Source organism: Dunckerocampus dactyliophorus, chromosome 7 (assembly GCF_027744805.1).
Source record: "Dunckerocampus dactyliophorus isolate RoL2022-P2 chromosome 7, RoL_Ddac_1.1, whole genome shotgun sequence".
Lineage (NCBI taxonomy): Eukaryota > Metazoa > Chordata > Actinopteri > Syngnathiformes > Syngnathidae > Dunckerocampus > Dunckerocampus dactyliophorus.
In genome coordinates this window covers 27,667,874-27,684,873 of record NC_072825.1, presented here as the reverse complement: position 1 = coordinate 27,684,873, position 17,000 = coordinate 27,667,874, and the positions used below count along the sequence as shown (strand labels likewise).

The 17,000-nt window shown below is 41.8% G+C and overlaps 1 protein-coding gene across 1 annotated transcript in view; it reads left to right on the top strand.

Annotated features, from left to right (window-relative positions):
- Positions 1-15,938, top strand: part of itga10 (integrin, alpha 10) — a 55,882-nt gene extending 39,944 nt beyond the window's left edge. The window contains exons 9-30 of the mRNA XM_054782946.1: positions 148-313; positions 1,957-2,030; positions 2,103-2,247; positions 4,241-4,389; positions 4,482-4,625; positions 4,693-4,899; positions 4,981-5,111; positions 6,014-6,180; positions 6,397-6,539; positions 6,606-6,716; positions 6,803-6,888; positions 6,959-7,100; positions 8,410-8,502; positions 8,597-8,673; positions 8,749-8,838; positions 8,915-8,999; positions 12,513-12,626; positions 12,697-12,804; positions 12,877-12,990; positions 15,178-15,273; positions 15,342-15,455; positions 15,529-15,938. Coding sequence (XP_054638921.1) covers positions 148-313; positions 1,957-2,030; positions 2,103-2,247; positions 4,241-4,389; positions 4,482-4,625; positions 4,693-4,899; positions 4,981-5,111; positions 6,014-6,180; positions 6,397-6,539; positions 6,606-6,716; positions 6,803-6,888; positions 6,959-7,100; positions 8,410-8,502; positions 8,597-8,673; positions 8,749-8,838; positions 8,915-8,999; positions 12,513-12,626; positions 12,697-12,804; positions 12,877-12,990; positions 15,178-15,273; positions 15,342-15,455; positions 15,529-15,576 — 2,604 coding nt within the window. The 3' untranslated portion in view covers positions 15,577-15,938. The remainder of the gene's footprint in view (positions 1-147; positions 314-1,956; positions 2,031-2,102; positions 2,248-4,240; positions 4,390-4,481; positions 4,626-4,692; positions 4,900-4,980; positions 5,112-6,013; positions 6,181-6,396; positions 6,540-6,605; positions 6,717-6,802; positions 6,889-6,958; positions 7,101-8,409; positions 8,503-8,596; positions 8,674-8,748; positions 8,839-8,914; positions 9,000-12,512; positions 12,627-12,696; positions 12,805-12,876; positions 12,991-15,177; positions 15,274-15,341; positions 15,456-15,528) is intronic.
- Positions 15,939-17,000: the final 1,062 nt, after the last annotated feature.

The following is a 17,000-nucleotide window of genomic DNA, read 5'->3' as shown; positions in this document are numbered from 1 at the left end:
CAGCCTATCATCCATCTTCACTATGATGTTTTTCACTTGATTGATACGTATAGAGGACACAAATGGCCACCTGGCCGCACTTTGGACACCCCTGCCCGATGCTCTCTGCCAGCAGTGATGTGAAATTCTGTCTGCTTTTGTCTTCAGGTTCTGGGCCATTACATCCGCAGGCAGCAGGACCCTGAGACCTTCATCAGTGAGATCAAGTACATCGCCAGTGACCCTGACGACAAATACTTTTTCAACGTGACGGATGAGGCTGCACTCAACGACATTGTGGACGCTCTGGGAGACCGCATATTCTCTCTTGAAGGTAAGTAAACGAATGACGTTTGTCATGTTATATATGTTTTTACATATACACTCCTGATTAAAATGTTAAGACCAGTTGAAAAGTTACAAGAATTTACATTTTGCACTGCTGGATCCTAAGGAGGTTGTAAGTGAAGTTTCAAAATGCAAAAAGAAGAAATGGGAGTGAGACAAAAACATTTTTAGGTAAGCAATTTATTGCAAGCAAGCATTAAAGTGAAATAAGCTGTTCATCAGCTGATCAAAAGTTTAAGATCACAGCAAACCCCCCCCAAACATACTGTTTCCCAGGTTATCACTAACTGGGTGTCCACGAATATGCTCAAACTCAATGACAATAAAAGTGACGTTCTTCTCAGAAGCTCTAAGTAAACGCCAAGGCCCGTTCCCTCAATATTGAAATCGATGAGCCTCGGAGTCATCCTTGACAGCACACTGTCATTCAAATCCCACATTCATAATATTTCACGCACAGCCTTCTTCCTTCCTCCGACTCTGACCATCTAACTCCCAGCACTCGACAGAAATTCTCGTTACCTTGTCACCTCTCACCTTGATTACTATAAGGCCCTTCTCACAGGTCTTCCACTGAAACTCACCCAACAACATCAGTTTATTCAAAACTGCACTGCCAGGATTATTCCCGACACTAAATACTCTGACCACATCACACCCATTCTCTCTAAGCTCCATTGGTTTCCTGTCCAACAACGCATCAACTCCTCCTCATAACTGTCAAAGAACTCCATAACCTGGCGCCCCATACCGACATGACTTGATCTCCCCCCACAACCCGTCCCGCTCACTCCGTTCATCATCCGCTGCCCTGCTCGCGACCCCTTGTTTAAAGATGACTACATTGGGTGCTCGGGCTTTCAGCTGCTCAGCACTCAGACTTTGGAACACTACACATCCATCTACTGTACTCTGTCAATACCTTTAAATCACAACTTGAAACACACCTGTTCAAAACTGCTTATTCCTCTCGACCTAGGATTTTTAGTTCTGAATCTCCGGCTGTTCTTCCTTTCCTTTATATAATTCTTTTTATTGGATGCTCTATTGTGATTCATTTATTGTGTGTAAGGTGACCATGGGTTTTTTGAAAGCCACCAACAAACAAACTGTATTTTTATTATTATTGTCGCATGAACTGAGTGTCTTGACGCCCCTAGTCAATTATATATGTAGATGTGAGCATGAGCGCTATTGTTCACAAATCACATTTGAAATATTTGTATCTATACTGTATTTGTCACATTTAACATGAACATGTTTGGATGCTTTAGGTCATCCGTCACCTGCGGTGCTGTCGAGATCAGATTGGGCATGAATGCAGTTTTTAAGTTGGGGAGGATGACCAATATCAAAGCAAGAACAACACTGAACACATTGAGGAATGTAAAAGTGGGTCCTGCTTCAAAAGGAAGGATGCAGAAGAGACTGTGGGAGTGTACAAAGTACACACGAGTGTAATAGCTGAGGTATCAAGAGAGGAAACCTGATGAAAATGTGTGAGGAAAAAAGGAAAAGGGTGAGCCGTTTGTGTCACCCGTGGTGTTTGGCATGGGAAGGAAGGAAGGGAGGACATGTGTGAATCAACATGAGGATGAGGAGAACTGACCTGTATTCCTCCACCTTCAGGCACCATGGGCTACAACCAGAGCTCCTTCCACATGGAGATGGCCCAGATTGGCTTCTCCACACACATGCTGGATGTAAGGTGTTCATCGCTCTGTGTACGTTCTCCTTTGCTTTCTGTGTGCCTCATCTCTGCATCTGTCACTCAGGACGGAATATTGTTCGGGATCGTGGGCGCTTACGACTGGGATGGTGGCGTGCTGAAGGAGGGGATCAACGGGAGAATCATGCCGGCCAGAGAAGCTTTCGAGAGCGAGTTCCCGCTGGAGCTCAAAAATCACGCTGCTTATCTCGGTACTAAAATAACTGAACACTAGTTTATACATTTATTCCATACAGACATGCCCCCTAGTGGCTGGGAGCTTACACGGGGGTGTCCAAACTTTTTCCAACAAAGGATGCAGGGGTTCACATTGATATTCTTCGCTACGCTAAAACTGTAGATTCATACTACATATGCTAAGCTATCGAAACAAAACATCCACATCTTAGCTTTGTGATATAGGTGATATAGATATATGAATATAGAGGGCCAGTAAAAAAAAACAAGCTGCGGGCTGAAAATGGCCCCCGGGATGCAGTTTGGACACCCCTGACAATTGCATGATACATGCAATTGTCACAGACTCATCAGACTTGATCAGACTTGTTACACATGCTGGTGTGTTTTGGCACACTTCCCTGTTATCCAACAGAAGCGCCCAGAATGGTGCCCCTAAAGCACCCATCCATCCATTTTCTATGCCGCCTATTCTCAATAGGGTTGCGGGTATGCTGGAGCCTATCCCAGCTGACTTTGGGAGAGAGGCGGGGTACACTCTGGACTGCCAGCCAATCGCAGGGCAAACAACCATTCACACTCACATTCATACCTATGGACAATTTAGAGCAGGGGTCTCAAACTCGTGGCCCGCGGGCCATTTGCGGCCCACCAAATCGTATCTTGCGGTCCGCGACTGGACATCAAAAAGTAGTGTAACTTCAGCCCGCAACATCCGGGAAAGCTCAATGTTACTTCCATTTTTACAGGGGCAAGTAAACACCAACACTGAACTAACAGTGGTGTTATCACATGGATGTATTGTGAATGGGATCGTATCCTGAGATTCCCAGCCCTACTCCCAATTCTTGATGCGGGCCAGCCTCACTCAGACTATACCTCCACTGGCCCCCAGTGAAATTGAGTTTGAGACCCCTGATTTAGAGTCGCCAATTAACCTAACATGCATGTTTTTGGAATGTGGGAGGAAACTGGAGTACCCGGAGAAAACCCACGCACACACATGGAGAACATGCAAACTCCCCACAGAGATGCCCAACGGAGATTCAAACCCAGATCTTCCCAATCTCCTGACTGGGCCACCGTGCGGCCCGCCTCTATAGCAGGGGTGTCCAAAATGTGTCCCGGGGGCCATTTGCTGGCCCTGGCTGGGTTTTTTTATTTGCCAGCAACACATTCTAAAAATGTAATGTAACAAGTGAATTAATAATTTTTACAGAACAACAGCAAAAATCAGCAATAATTGTACGCGAATAAAGTCAAAATATTAAGAGAAAAAAGTTGTAATCTAAGAGGAAAAGGTCATAATTTTACAAGAATAATCTTGCAATATCATGAGAAAAAATAACGTCATCTTAGTAGCATAAAGTTGAAATATTAAAGAAACATCGTAATATAATGAGAGACAAACAAAACAAAATTAAGTTGTAGTTTTTGGGAAATTACGTTGGGAAACCATTGATAATATTATGGGAATAAAGCCATAATATTACAAGAAGAAAATTTACAAGAAGGATGCAATAGTTGGAAAATTTTAAAAGGAATTAAAAACAACAGCAGAAATGGAAAAAAGCCTGCTGTAATTTCACGAGAATAAGGTCAAAATGTTGAGAAATTGTTGCATTTTAATGAGGAAAAAAAGTCAACATTTTATGAGAATAATATCGGAATACAATTTTTAAAAAGAACATTTTAGTAACATAAATATTAAAGAAAAAAATATATTTTTTAAAGATAGATAGACAGATAGATACTTTATTCATCACCAAGATGATTTTTAAAAATTTTTCCTTTTTTTTTTTGATAGTTGATACTGATAATAGTCTTTTTCTCTATATCACAAAGCTGGGATTCCGTTTTTTAAATATATATATATTCCTTCTTAGCATATCTACGTGTTGCTTTAGAAAATATCAAAGTGGCAAAGTTGCATCCTTTCATTTTTCACTATGTGACCCTCACTGGAAAAGATTTCAAATGCACGTGTCTGTGTGCGCGTGTGTGCAGGTTACACGGTGTCATCGGTGCTCGTCGGTGATTGGCGGAGGCTGTATGTCGCTGGCGCACCTCGCTTCAAACACAAAGGCAAAGTCATCCTGTTTGAACTCAGCGATGACGGCGCCGTCAACATAGTGCAGGCCCTCAATGGAGAACAGGTGGACCACCATCCTGTTTTTCATGTATAGACGACATTGGAGCAATGCCTCCCCCTGGTGGCAAGAAGATGAACTAATGCGTCTCTCCTTAGATCGGCTCCTATTATGGCAGTGAGCTGTGTGGACTGGATATAGACCAGGATGGCATCACTGACGTCCTCTTGGTTGCAGCCCCCATGTACCTGGGCTCAGGGAACAAGGAGGCTGGTCGAGTCTACATTTACACCCTCAGCGGGGTAAGAATCTACTTGAATGCCAAGTCACTTCCCACTTGCTACATTTCTATTCTTTCCTCTTCCCCAGGAGGAGGTGTTTGTCTCCAATGGTACCCTCAAATCAGATGAAAAGTCCCAAGATGCCAGGTTTGGTTACGCAATGGCCGCCGCTCCGGATCTCAACCATGATGGATTCACTGACCTGCTGGTGGGTGCCCCTTTGGAGGACGAGCACCGAGGGGCCATTTACGTGTATCACGGTCAAAGCATTTACATCATCCACAATTACAAGCAGGTGTTGTACTACACTTGAAAGTTCAGACACTAACTTCAGAATCCAGTCTGAGTTTGTTTTCACTGTCTTTTAACACCGTAGCGTATTCCGGGGATGTCAGTTTCCCCGTCCCTGCAGTATTTTGGCCGCAGTGTGAGTGCAAGGTTGGACTTGGACGGAGATGGGCTGATTGACTTGGCAGTTGGAGCCCATGGTAGTGCTGTGCTGCTCAGGTGAGACTGTTTTGAGCCCTTTTTGATTCTTTTGGAGGGTCCCATTGACAGTGTTGTTAAAAAAAAAAAAAAGTATCTTCGTTACACATCGTAATAAAGCCTGGAGTTCTGTCATCTAAACTCAGTGGAGCTTTGTTCACTTATTTTGCCCCAATGACTTAATTTTGTTCAAACAATTGTATGTAATGAAGGCAAATAATTGTATTAATTTGTTGCTTGTGTTACATCGTTTTACATTGTTGTATCTACATAGTCATCCCTCGTTTATTGTGGTTACTGCAATTGGTTCCAGACCTGACCGCGATAAGTGAATTTTCATGATTTTAAGCCACAAAAACGGCCACAAGGTGGCAGAAGTGCATTTGATAAGAACTCTGCATGGATCTTTTGCATGTATTAACACCCTCGAGAGAGCATGGAGGAGTGTAGCGTGCATCGTAGGGAAATTTGAACGCATGCACACGCACACGCACACATGTGCGCACACGCAACTGTAAATAGTTATTTGTAAATAAATGTTATGAAAGATTACTTATTTTGATGTAATGTTGTTTTGATGGGTTTTTTTCTTTGATGTTCCAACTTTATGCTTCTTACTTTTTTTCCTCATAATATTGCACCTTTATTCTTGTAAAATTACAAGTTTTTTTCTCATAAGATCACCACTTTTTATCAATTCTCCTAATATTTTGATGTTATTCTCGTCCTGTCAAATTTTATGTGCCAAAGGTCATTAAAAAAACAGCTGGGTGCTACAAATGGCCACCAGGCCGCACTTTGGACCCCCCTGATTTTCAGTCCGCCCATCCTTGTTGTCCATGGCTTCATATGGTCTTACCTTCATCAACCAGGACGCAGCCTGCTAACCAACCAATGCCGTTGATGATTCCTTTTGTTTGTAGATCCCGAAGCATCGTCCAGATCAACGTGACTCTGTCCTTCCAGCCACATTCCATCAACGTCATCCAAAAGACGTGCCAGCGTGGAGGCAGAGAGTCGGCCTGCCTCGACGCCACAGCCTGTTTCACGGCGGTGTCACGCTCCCCTGGACCACGCAGCAACGGCTTTGGTACGTCCCATTCCTTTTAACTATCTGGTCCGCCCCTGGTAACCCGGTCCACAGAGAGCGATAGGCATCGAGCTAAAAGCCGAGCGCAACTCTTAAGGAGTCGGCTAGTGCCGTTTACAAACATACAGTACATCCGTAAAGCCACGCTCACAGGCTTCCATTACACCTACTCTACACGTGACCTTTCCGAACCTGAAACCACTAGTCTCTCCTTAGATCTCTGGGTGTCGGCCATGTTGGATGACAGGAAGTTGTCAGCTCGGGCACTGTTTGACGACAGCTCCCACCGGCAGACACAGCTGGCAGTACGAGCTCACACGGGACAGACTCTTTGCTACAAGCTTCCCTTCCACGTCTACGTAAGCATTCTGAAATGCACACAAGCTGTGACCAACGCTTTGTTTCTAACCTTTTTGTCTTTGTAGGACACAGCGGACTACATCCGCCCGATTAGCTTCTCCCTGCGCTTCAAGATCAACAACACCGAGAGCGGCCCTGTGTTGGACGAAGGCTGGCCGACCTCCATCAAGAAATATGTGGGTGAAAACGGGTGTCGCTTTGCATTTCCTGTTTTTCCCCGCACTACAAAATCCTGATGTCCTTTCCACATGTCCTCCATCAGATCCCGTTCTTTAAAGACTGCGGGGAGGACGACGTGTGCACCACGGATTTGGTGCTGCAGGCGCAAATGGACATCTCTGGGACGAGGTAAGAGTCAGGATTCCGCCCCTGTGTACTCAAAACACGCTGCTGTTAAAGTTCCCCGTTTCCCCCGCAGACAGAGGCCGTATGTAATCCGCAGTCCTCGTAGGCGTGTGTCAGTGGAGGTCCAACTGCAGAACCGACTGGAAAACGCCTACAACACCAGCCTGACGCTGCACTACTCACGCAACCTGCACTTCTCTAGCCTCAGTATTCGGGTAAAGACCTTTCACACAGAGACCCTGCAAAATTGCTGCATCACAGCCGATGTGCCTTTTACACAAAACCCAGTGAGGCAGTTATTGTTTTCCAGTAACAGGTAATCTAATTCATTACTATTTCAAACATTACAGCGCCGTTACCGAGAGTGAAATGTCGCGCGTTATTATGCTCCAATATTACCCATCAGGATGTGGCACCCTTGTCCACCACTACTACACAGGGAGCTAAATAGCTAGTCAACAAGATTTGTGTTTGCTCACTATTGGGAAAACATTTCCCCCTAGCATGTTGGTAGAGACTTGCAAGTCACGAGCTCAGCCCTCAGACTTATCTCTTAACATCTCTTATTATAGAAAAAAACTTTTCTATCTGCGATTAATTACGAGTTACAGCATGCGATTAATTGCGATGAAATTTTAATCGACTGACAGCCCTAACGACAACAGTACAGTAGTCCCTCGTTTATCGTGGTTAATTGGTTCCATACCCGATTGTGATAAAAGAATCTCTGCAAAGTAGAATTCCTTCTTGATAAATCTAGTATTTGTGTAGTTAAGCATAGAAAACCTGTTTAGGATCTCCTAAATACGGTTTTTAACATTATTAGTCCTCTAGACATGAAATAACACAACTATAGTCACCTTCACACTCATATCACCCAATATAGTAAACATAATAAGAGAAAATAAGACATATAATGCATAACGTACATTCACATGTTAGCATTGGGAGAGTTCTTTGTTGTTGTTCCTCTTTTACTTCCTGTTCTGTACAGTACTTCCTGTGGTGGCTATTGTCTCATCAATGTAACATTACTGACACCTAGTGACCAGTGTATACATCTCACAAGGTGTCTTTGAATGCATCTTCTGAATGCCTTTTCATTTTAGTTAATTTTGTTAAGTTTTTTGTTTAGTTAATTTTGCCATTTATTTTTATGCTTGGAAATGCTTATTTTAGGCCAAAAAATATGCACAATTTGCTTAAACATGCATATTTTTAGACTAATAATAGGCCATAGTTAACCACTAACCAGCATGATTTGTTCATTTATATTAATATATTTTTGAGAGACTGTGATATAGTGAAGCTGCAAAATTTGAAGCGTGAAGTGGCAAAGCACGACTGCACGCACAAATGGAGGAAAACCATGTCAACAAACTGTTCGAGATTAAAAGATCCTTTATCACACATTCTCCTTATGTCTCAGCGGAGGAAGTCCCAAGTAAATGTGCAAGCTAGCTTCGGTGTTGGTTGGTGAGTCAGCCAGTCCAATTATCATCATCATTTCTTCTTCACTTGTAGGAGGATGCCAACTTTAAGATTGAGTGTACGGCCGTCGGCTCCAACAGCCACTCCTGTAACGTCAGCTACCCGGTGTTCCGCTCTCAGTCCAAGGTACGTGTGGGCATAGCCGCACCGTTCAGCCACTCCCCCGCCGCCATGCGTGATGCGTCATTTCATCCGATTGTTTTGTCCTTCTCACACAAAGGTGAACTTCATGCTGGAGTTTGAGTTCAGCTGTGCCACCCTGCACAGTCGCGTCCAAATGAAGCTCCACGCAGCCAGGTAGCTTGAGCAGCTTGATTTGCTAGCGCTTAATAGATTTTACAATAACTATATATTTTTTTAATCATGTACCAGTGACAGTGTGGAGAGACAAGACACTTTGGGGGACAACAGTGTTCAGCTGCAGAGTTTTGTCCAATACGAGCCTGATCTGTTTGTCAGCAGGTATGTCAGCGTCTTAACATTAACAACTCTTTGTCATGTGATGAGCTCCTCACGTGCCTTTTCTACTGCATTGCAGCGACTCCAACTTAAACCGATACGAGGTGCATCCCACGAGGACGATGTCAGAAGCCATTGGACCAGAGTTCTACACGCACTTCAAGGTAAACGCTATCGCAGGCCTCCATGTTTTGTCCATCTCCCAAAAGTAGGGGTGTCAAAAGATCTCGCAAGATTAAAGCATGACGCTTTAAAGCAAGTCTCGTGGGCCCAAGGCTTACTAATTAATTAATCACACAATAAATGAAAATGAACTGGATAATTTTGCCGGTGTCAGTATATTGCCATGTGCATGTGTGTCAGTTTTCCTCATCTCCCACCTCCAAAGAGGCAGGAAGAGAGTTCACTCTCTGCATTGCTTTCAGCACCTTGCCGCGTTTGTTCCATAGAACAACGGCATCAACAGTGTGTGCCCTTTTGTCAGTCATACAGTCTGTTTGTCTCGGTGAATGGAGGCGTGGCCAGTAACATACACACAGAGTGCAGAAGAGTTTAACGTAGTAGAAATTAAATGAGTAGATTGCAAATTTGTTTTCCCCTCGACTGGGAAGGACGTGTATGGCAGGAGCTCTGTTGAAGACACTGGAAATTTTAAACATTTTGGTGCTTTCCTGACTGCACTTCATAAACACAAGATCAGCACTGCTTGCTGAATCCCCCAACTTTAACTTGGACAGGTGAGAGGTACAGATTCCTTGAAATAAACTACCTGCTAGCAAGTCAAGCCAACTGGCTAACTGCTGAAGTTCAAAGCGGTTGCTTGGCAACAATGCCCAACACAAAGCAAAATGATACTGGCTCTGCATATACGCACTCAAAATCAGATTAAAAAACAACTCCAGGACTCGAAGATTGTCTCAAGAAGAACACACATGAGAACACAGACTCAGATAAAAAAAACAACTCCAGGATTTGAAGATTTTCTCAAGAAGAAGACACCAGAGATTACGCTATTACAAATAATGCAAGAAACTGAGAATCTGCAATCAAAATCAGTGCAAAATTCTGCAAGTATAAGGATGGATATATCGCTTCTGAAAGCAGAAATTAACCTTAATCACGATAACCTCCATGAAATGATCATAGATGCCCTATTTGGTGTCACAAACATTGCGGAAAAAATAGTGCACTGAACAAGGCTATCACAAACATTATGGAAGAAAATAGAGCACAGAGGCTATCAAAGCACTAAGAGAAGAGGTCAAGGAGTTGCAAGATGAAAATGCAGACTTGACGCGGCTCTTAAGGAGGAAAAAACCCAAAAGAAGATTAAAAACTCTATAGAAGATATCAAGGCTCTGCAGGATGATAATAAGGTATTATTGAATGCCAATGCTACCTTGCGCGCTGCTCTTAAGGAAGCTAAAAATCCTAAAAAAAAATACAGCATTATGCAAGGATGTTAGGGTTCTGCAGGATGATATCAGGGAATTATTGGAAGACAATGTTGCCTTGCGCGCTGCTCTTAAGGAGGCAGTAAACCCTGTGGAAGCTGTCTCACGCGCTGCTCTTAAGAAGGTTAAAGAAGAAAATAGAGCATTATTTAATGATATCAATATTCTACAGGATGATATCAAGGCACTATTGAAGGATAACGATGCCTTTTGCACCACCCTTTAGGAAGCGAATGAAGCAAAGGAGAATATCACTTAGCAAATGAAAAACTTACTGACAAGATGGATCAGAATGCATGAATGAATGTGGTCCTCACAGGGCTCCAAACTACACCAAGGTCAAGCCATGTTCCTTCAATAGAGCAGCAGATTGCTAACTTCCTACAATCAAAGGAGGTGGATGTATGTCATTTTTTAAATATTTTTTCATTGTGGTTTCTTAAAAGGGGCCGCACGGTGGTCTAGTGGTTAGCATGTTGGCCAACACAGGAACAGCCTGGAGATCGGGAAGACCTGGGTTCGATTCTCCCTTGGGCATTTCTGTGTGGAGTTTGCATGTTTCTCCGGGTACTCCAGCTTCCTCCCACATTCCCAAAAAACCTGCATGTTAGGTTAATTGGAGACTCTAAATTGTCCATAGGTATGAATGGTTGTTTGTCTATATGTGCCCTGCCATTGGCTGGCGACCAGTCCAGGGTGTACCTGTCGCCCTAAGTCAGCTGGGATAGGCTCCAGCATACCCCCGCGACCCTAATGAGGATGAAGCGGTATAGAAAATGGATGGATGGATGGATGGTTTCTTAAAAGTATTGATAAAATCTCATCTCGTCTGTCCTGGTGGGTGGAGGCGGGGCAGGTAGCATACACACAGTGCAGACTGTAGCCTCGTGAGGAGCAATGCAACGTAACATATGATGACATTAAATGAGTAGATTGCAATATATTGTCTTATATTTTTTCCACTGTACTTTTCCTAAAAGTAGAGCTGTAAATTTATTAAAATATTTAATCACAATTAATCACATTTTGTCCATACTTAACTCAGTTAGTTAATATAGAGTACTATATTCTATTTTTCCCCTTTTTCTTTCACCTTGTATTGATCCCAATTGCTGATACTATGTGGGAATGCATGAAGGTAAGATCTGATGACCTTACTGAGTGCTAATGCTAGTCTCATCTCATTCTCATAGACCAGGGGTGTCCAGAGTGCGGCCCAGGGGCCATTTGCAGCCCACAGCTGTGATTTTATCGGCCCGCACCACAGTCTAAAAATGTAATTTAACAAGGAAACTTAATAAAAAAAACAACAGCAGCAAAAATGGGAAAATCAATCAAAAGTCCAAATATTAAGAGAAGAGTTGTAATCTAGCAAGGAAAAAAAAAACATCATTTCACAAGAATAAAGTAGTAGTATGAAGTGAAATATTAAAGAAAAAAACAATGCACAATGAAAGTTGTCATTTTTGGAAACTTAGGTTGGGAGGAAAATTTATAAGATGAGAATAAAGTCAAAATATTAAGAGAAGAAAATATGCAAGATGAAAGTTGAACTATTTGGAAATTAAATTATTATTTTTTAAATCAACTGTTATCAGAGTAAAGTCAAAATATTAAGAGAAAAAAATAGCTTTCTAATGAGAAAAAAGTTGCAATTTTATGAGAATAAACTTGTAAAATGAGGAAAAATGTTGAAATAAAGAAAAAATACATTGTTTTAAAAGATAAAAAAAATATTATGGGAATAAAGTTATAATTCCAAGAACAAAATTTACAAGAGGAAAGCTGAAATGAAATAGTTGGAAAATTTAAAAAAACACTAAAAATGGAAAAAACAGCTGTAATTTTACGGGAATAAACTCAAAATATTAAGAAAAAAAAAGTCATAATCTAATGAAGAACACAAGTCGCAATGTTACAAGAATAAACTCATTTTATTATGGAAAAAACATCATTTTTAGTAGCATTTCACCTGTATTACAAAGGTGAAAGGCAGTTTTTTCTTGAGCTACATATACTGTAGCTTCTTAGCATATCTCTATGTGTTAGTTTACAAAATATGAAAGTGGCCCTTGCATCCTTTCATTTTTCAGTATGTGGCCCTTGCTGGAAGACGTTTGGACACCCCCGTCATAGACCCAATCTCGTGTATTATCTTGTGAACTGAGTGTCTCATGACACCTCCACCCGAAAGACTCACCTCATCACTCTGTGTTTTTGTAGATCCAGAACCTGGGCTGCTACCCCGTGAGTAATCTGGAGCTCAGGCTGCTTCTGCCGTCCGTGGCGGCAGGAGACTGGGTCTTTATGACGGTCACCGACGTGTCCTCGCACAACGTGAGTCCTTGTCCTCGTTACAGATGCGTCCCCTTTCCGATCACGTGTGACGCAAAAAGATGTCTCCTAGGCGACGGGCGTGAACTGCAGCGTGACGAGCGATCTGGCTGGGCTGAAGGGTCGCCAGAGAGACGTGCGCCCCCTCCACCCTGAAGACATGATGCAGAACGACGTCCTGGTGAGCGGCCAAGCAGCAACTCAGCCTGTTTCAACTCCCCTAAAGAACGCTAACCGTATTTTTATTATGTAGAATTGCAGCAGGTCATGGTGCATAGAGGTGACCTGTCAAGTCCAGCAGCTCCTGAAAGGACAGACTGCGGTTATTCGCCTTAGCCGAAGAGTGCATGATGACTTTTTCAGAAAGGTGAGATCCTCAAGGACCATTTACACTGAGTGGGAGAGACTGTGTCAATAATGAGGCCTCTACGCTGTTTAGTCATCACTGACCATTTCATAGGAGCAGATCCTTTCACATGTTCAAGAATACCATCTTTATCCTTCATGACAGTCACAATGTTTGAGCAGCATGTTGATTGGCATTTCCCCGCTTTGTGAGCATTTTGCAATGTCTAATTTCACTTCACTTTTCACTTTCCTTTTCTATGACCACTTGTACAGTATATACCACTACAGTCATCCCTTGCTACATCGCTCCCTCACTCTACCAGGGTTCTTCACGAATAATTACTTGATTAATTAATTAATCATTCACTGGTTTTCGATGGGAGGCACCGGCTGCTCGTTGAAAAGAGCAATATATGCTTTCATGTTATAAGTCTCCAAAAGTGTCTAAAAAAAAAGATTAAAAAAAAATGTCGCTAGATACTGTCGCCCTAGAGGGGTCTGAATACTAAGTTGGTAACACTGATCCCTCCTGCTACGTCCTCTTATTCTCTGGCAGAGCAGGTGTGCATGAGGTGTGTTAAGAATCTACTGTACGGAGTTGGAATGACAAGCTACATTCACAGACAGTCCCGTTATAATGTGTTTATGAACAGTGTTTCCCACCCATTTAGTTGTGGCGGCCCGCCATGAATAAACTTGGACCGCCACAACTAAATGGGTGGGAAACACTGTACTCGCTAGCCAGTAATAAGTATTTCAGCTATTTAATCATGCTTAGGTTACATTTTTTGCAGTGCATCGCTAATACGCTCTTTCACACATCATACAGTTGTCTTCACGGTTTTTCAAAATATGTTCATTTTTAATATCAGTGCGGTTTCATGGTTGACTCCGGCCTATTATTAGTCGCACATTTAAGCAAATTGTATGCCTAAATGAAGCCTTTTCAAGCATAAATATGGCTAAATGAACTCAAATACAAATATAAGGCATTCAGAAGACATACAAAGGCCTGGTTAAGCGTACATACACCCAGCTGGCTATAAACCGCAGGTGTCCACGTTTTAACATGGGATATAGACATAGAAATATATCGCTTCCGTTCTCTTGAAGCAAATTAGCCATTTAGCTTGAGCTATCCTCTTCATTCAGTCCAGCCTTTCGAAACCTGTTGGTGATAGTGGACAGTTGGCGCTCCCAGTAGTCCAAACAGAAGCTGTAGTAATTCTACACTTCATCAAACTAATTTAAGATGTGCCAGCGATGACTGCATAGGACTTTTAAAACGTGATATTAGCTTCCACGTCACGTGTCCACGTCACTACTTCCAGAAGCTGCACTCTAAGCATCATGGGAAATGTAGTTTTCACTAGACATCACTAGACAAGCCGCAGGGTTCAAAGCATGAGAAAAAAGGAAATTACGGTAATTATAATGCACAAGTACGTAAGTTAAGTATTATTTCTAAGTAAGCATGTAGTAAGCGTATCAAATGAAACAAACCGTACGCTGGCATATGTGTGTAATATGTAGTATTCTGCACTGGTCACTAGGTGTCAGTAATATTACATTGATGAGAATAGCCACCACAGGAAGTACCCAGTGATAATGTAACATGTGTGAGTCTATCATATTTCTTATTTCTGTCTTATTTTCTCTTATTATGTCTACGATATTGGGTCATAGGAGTGTAAATGTGACAATAGGGGTGTTATTCCATCTCTAGAAGGTTCTAATAATGTTAAAATTCATATGAAGAAGGCCGTAAAACGGTTTTGTACACTAACGAGGAGTGTAAATGTGACTATAGGGGTGTTATTCCATGTCTAGAGGGTTCTAATAATGTTAAAAACCATATGTAGAAGGCCGTAAAAAGGTTTTGTACACTAACTACGAAAATATTCAATTTACAAACTCGCGGACATTCACTTATCACAGCGGTGTCTGGAACCACTTAACCACGATAAACGAGGGATTACTGCATACATTATGTAAATGCAAAACCCAAACATTCGGCAATGAAGTGTACTGTAAAAATGCTTTCATTCTGAAGGACAAGCATTTGGTGCCCCTTGTATTTCTTCACAAAAGTAATATCGCCAATTAGTGGCCTGGCATGCATATTACAGCTTTTTCTGTCTTTTTTTTTGTTTTTGTTTGAAGGCACAAACAATTTTTGCCACCTCTTTTGTCTTTTTGTCTGTAGGCCAAGTATAAGTCGGCAAGGATAATCAGCATGTATCAGATTGCACCTCAAGAGACCAACCTCATCACTCTGGGAACAGAAACAGCCTGGCGAGAGGTAAGAACAACACTGTCTATCGATCTAGTTCATGTATATCTATGTCGAATATGTTCTTCTGTCTTAAGACTGTACTGGAGGTGCTCAAGGGAAGAGCCATTCCCATCTCACTGTGGATTCTGATTGGTAGCATCATTGGTGGTCTGCTGCTACTGGCGCTCATCATCTTCATACTATGGAAGGTATTTGGACATCAATGGTAACATTTAGGGAAGTTCAAAGTTCAGAGCGTCACTCTGTGTTAAACTTCCCCAGCTCGGCTTCTTTGCACGCAAACACAGAGATGAGAACCACGAGGACTGAGGTGGACATGAGGTGGACTGCAGGCTGACGTCCAAAGAGTCCAGATACAATCAGGGGTTCCCCCAAAGGAGCATCTCAGCGGTCCAACAGGAAAGCACTACCCACTACTTCCAGGATTGGGAGCACTTATGTAAATAGTCTTTTTTTTTTGCTTTTTAAAAATTTGGTATTGTATTAAACCACATGTGTTCTATTTAATAAACAGACATGGTCATGGTTTCACATTTCAAACAATCACCACTTGTCAGAAAGGAAATAAATGAAAACTGGTACCAAACGCGATTTGTGGTTAGTTACACGGAAACTACACCAATTTCCATGAAAACTTCATGAAATGAAATATAAATATGAAGTCAAATAAATTGAAACTGTTTACTAATTTACTTGTTTGCCAATGTTTTTATTTTATGAGCATTTTTTAAAAAATGATTTAATACATTTATATGTACTGAATTGGCAATAAGGTAAAAACAGTGGAACCTTGGTTGTGCCTGTCTCTTGCGTTCATTGAAGACGCGACTGTTCCCAAAGACACGATGTGGCAGCGAGATCAACCACCACCATCCTGTTTACCGTCACATCAACAACCACTTCTTGAATGAAAGTAAAAGTAACCTTAAAAGTTCATTTGTTCTTTTCATTTTCAGTATGCCCAAAAAGTCATATTTTTATTATTTTTTTAATTCTGAGAAATAATAGTAATTTTTAGGGATGCTCCCATCAGGGTTTCATGCTGCCTTTTCAAATACCAATCATTAGACTTCTTCAAAATACATAAAATTCCTATATTTATACCCCCCTGCACGGTTTCTGGTGCTATTTGGCATGAAAAAGTCGAATATCACAACCATTATTTTCTAAAACATTGGGAACCTTTGCCTCATGAAGCAAGAAGCTCTTATGTTTACACATTTTCCGAAATGCTGGTTTCACAGCATTCGGAGGCTTATTTCCACCTATGTTTTCAATAATAAATTTGCACAAGCAGGTTATAGAAAGTAATTACACTCTGACTGATACAATAGAATGCATGGAAACCTTTACAGAAGTATTTCTTCTGATATTTAGTGAAAAAAAATGAAAAAAAATCGGCATTTTGGGGTGTTGGCAGAGTACAAAATCAGAGTAAACTCAACAAGAGAAACTGAAACATGCACCACAGTCAGTCTTAAGTAATTTTCTTAATTATAGTTACAAATATAGGACGGTTTTTGCATGACATGTTATGATCTGTTTTGTTTGTAGCATATAAACACTGCACAGAAGCCTCCATGGATTTACTGGCGGCATGGGAGCTTGCAGGTGTGGTGACTGCCCTTGTGTTTGATACAACGTCTAGCAACAGTAGTGTACACAAGGGAGCTACTAAACTACTGGAGCAACAGTTGGATAGAAAGGTCTTCTACTTAGCATGTAGACATCAC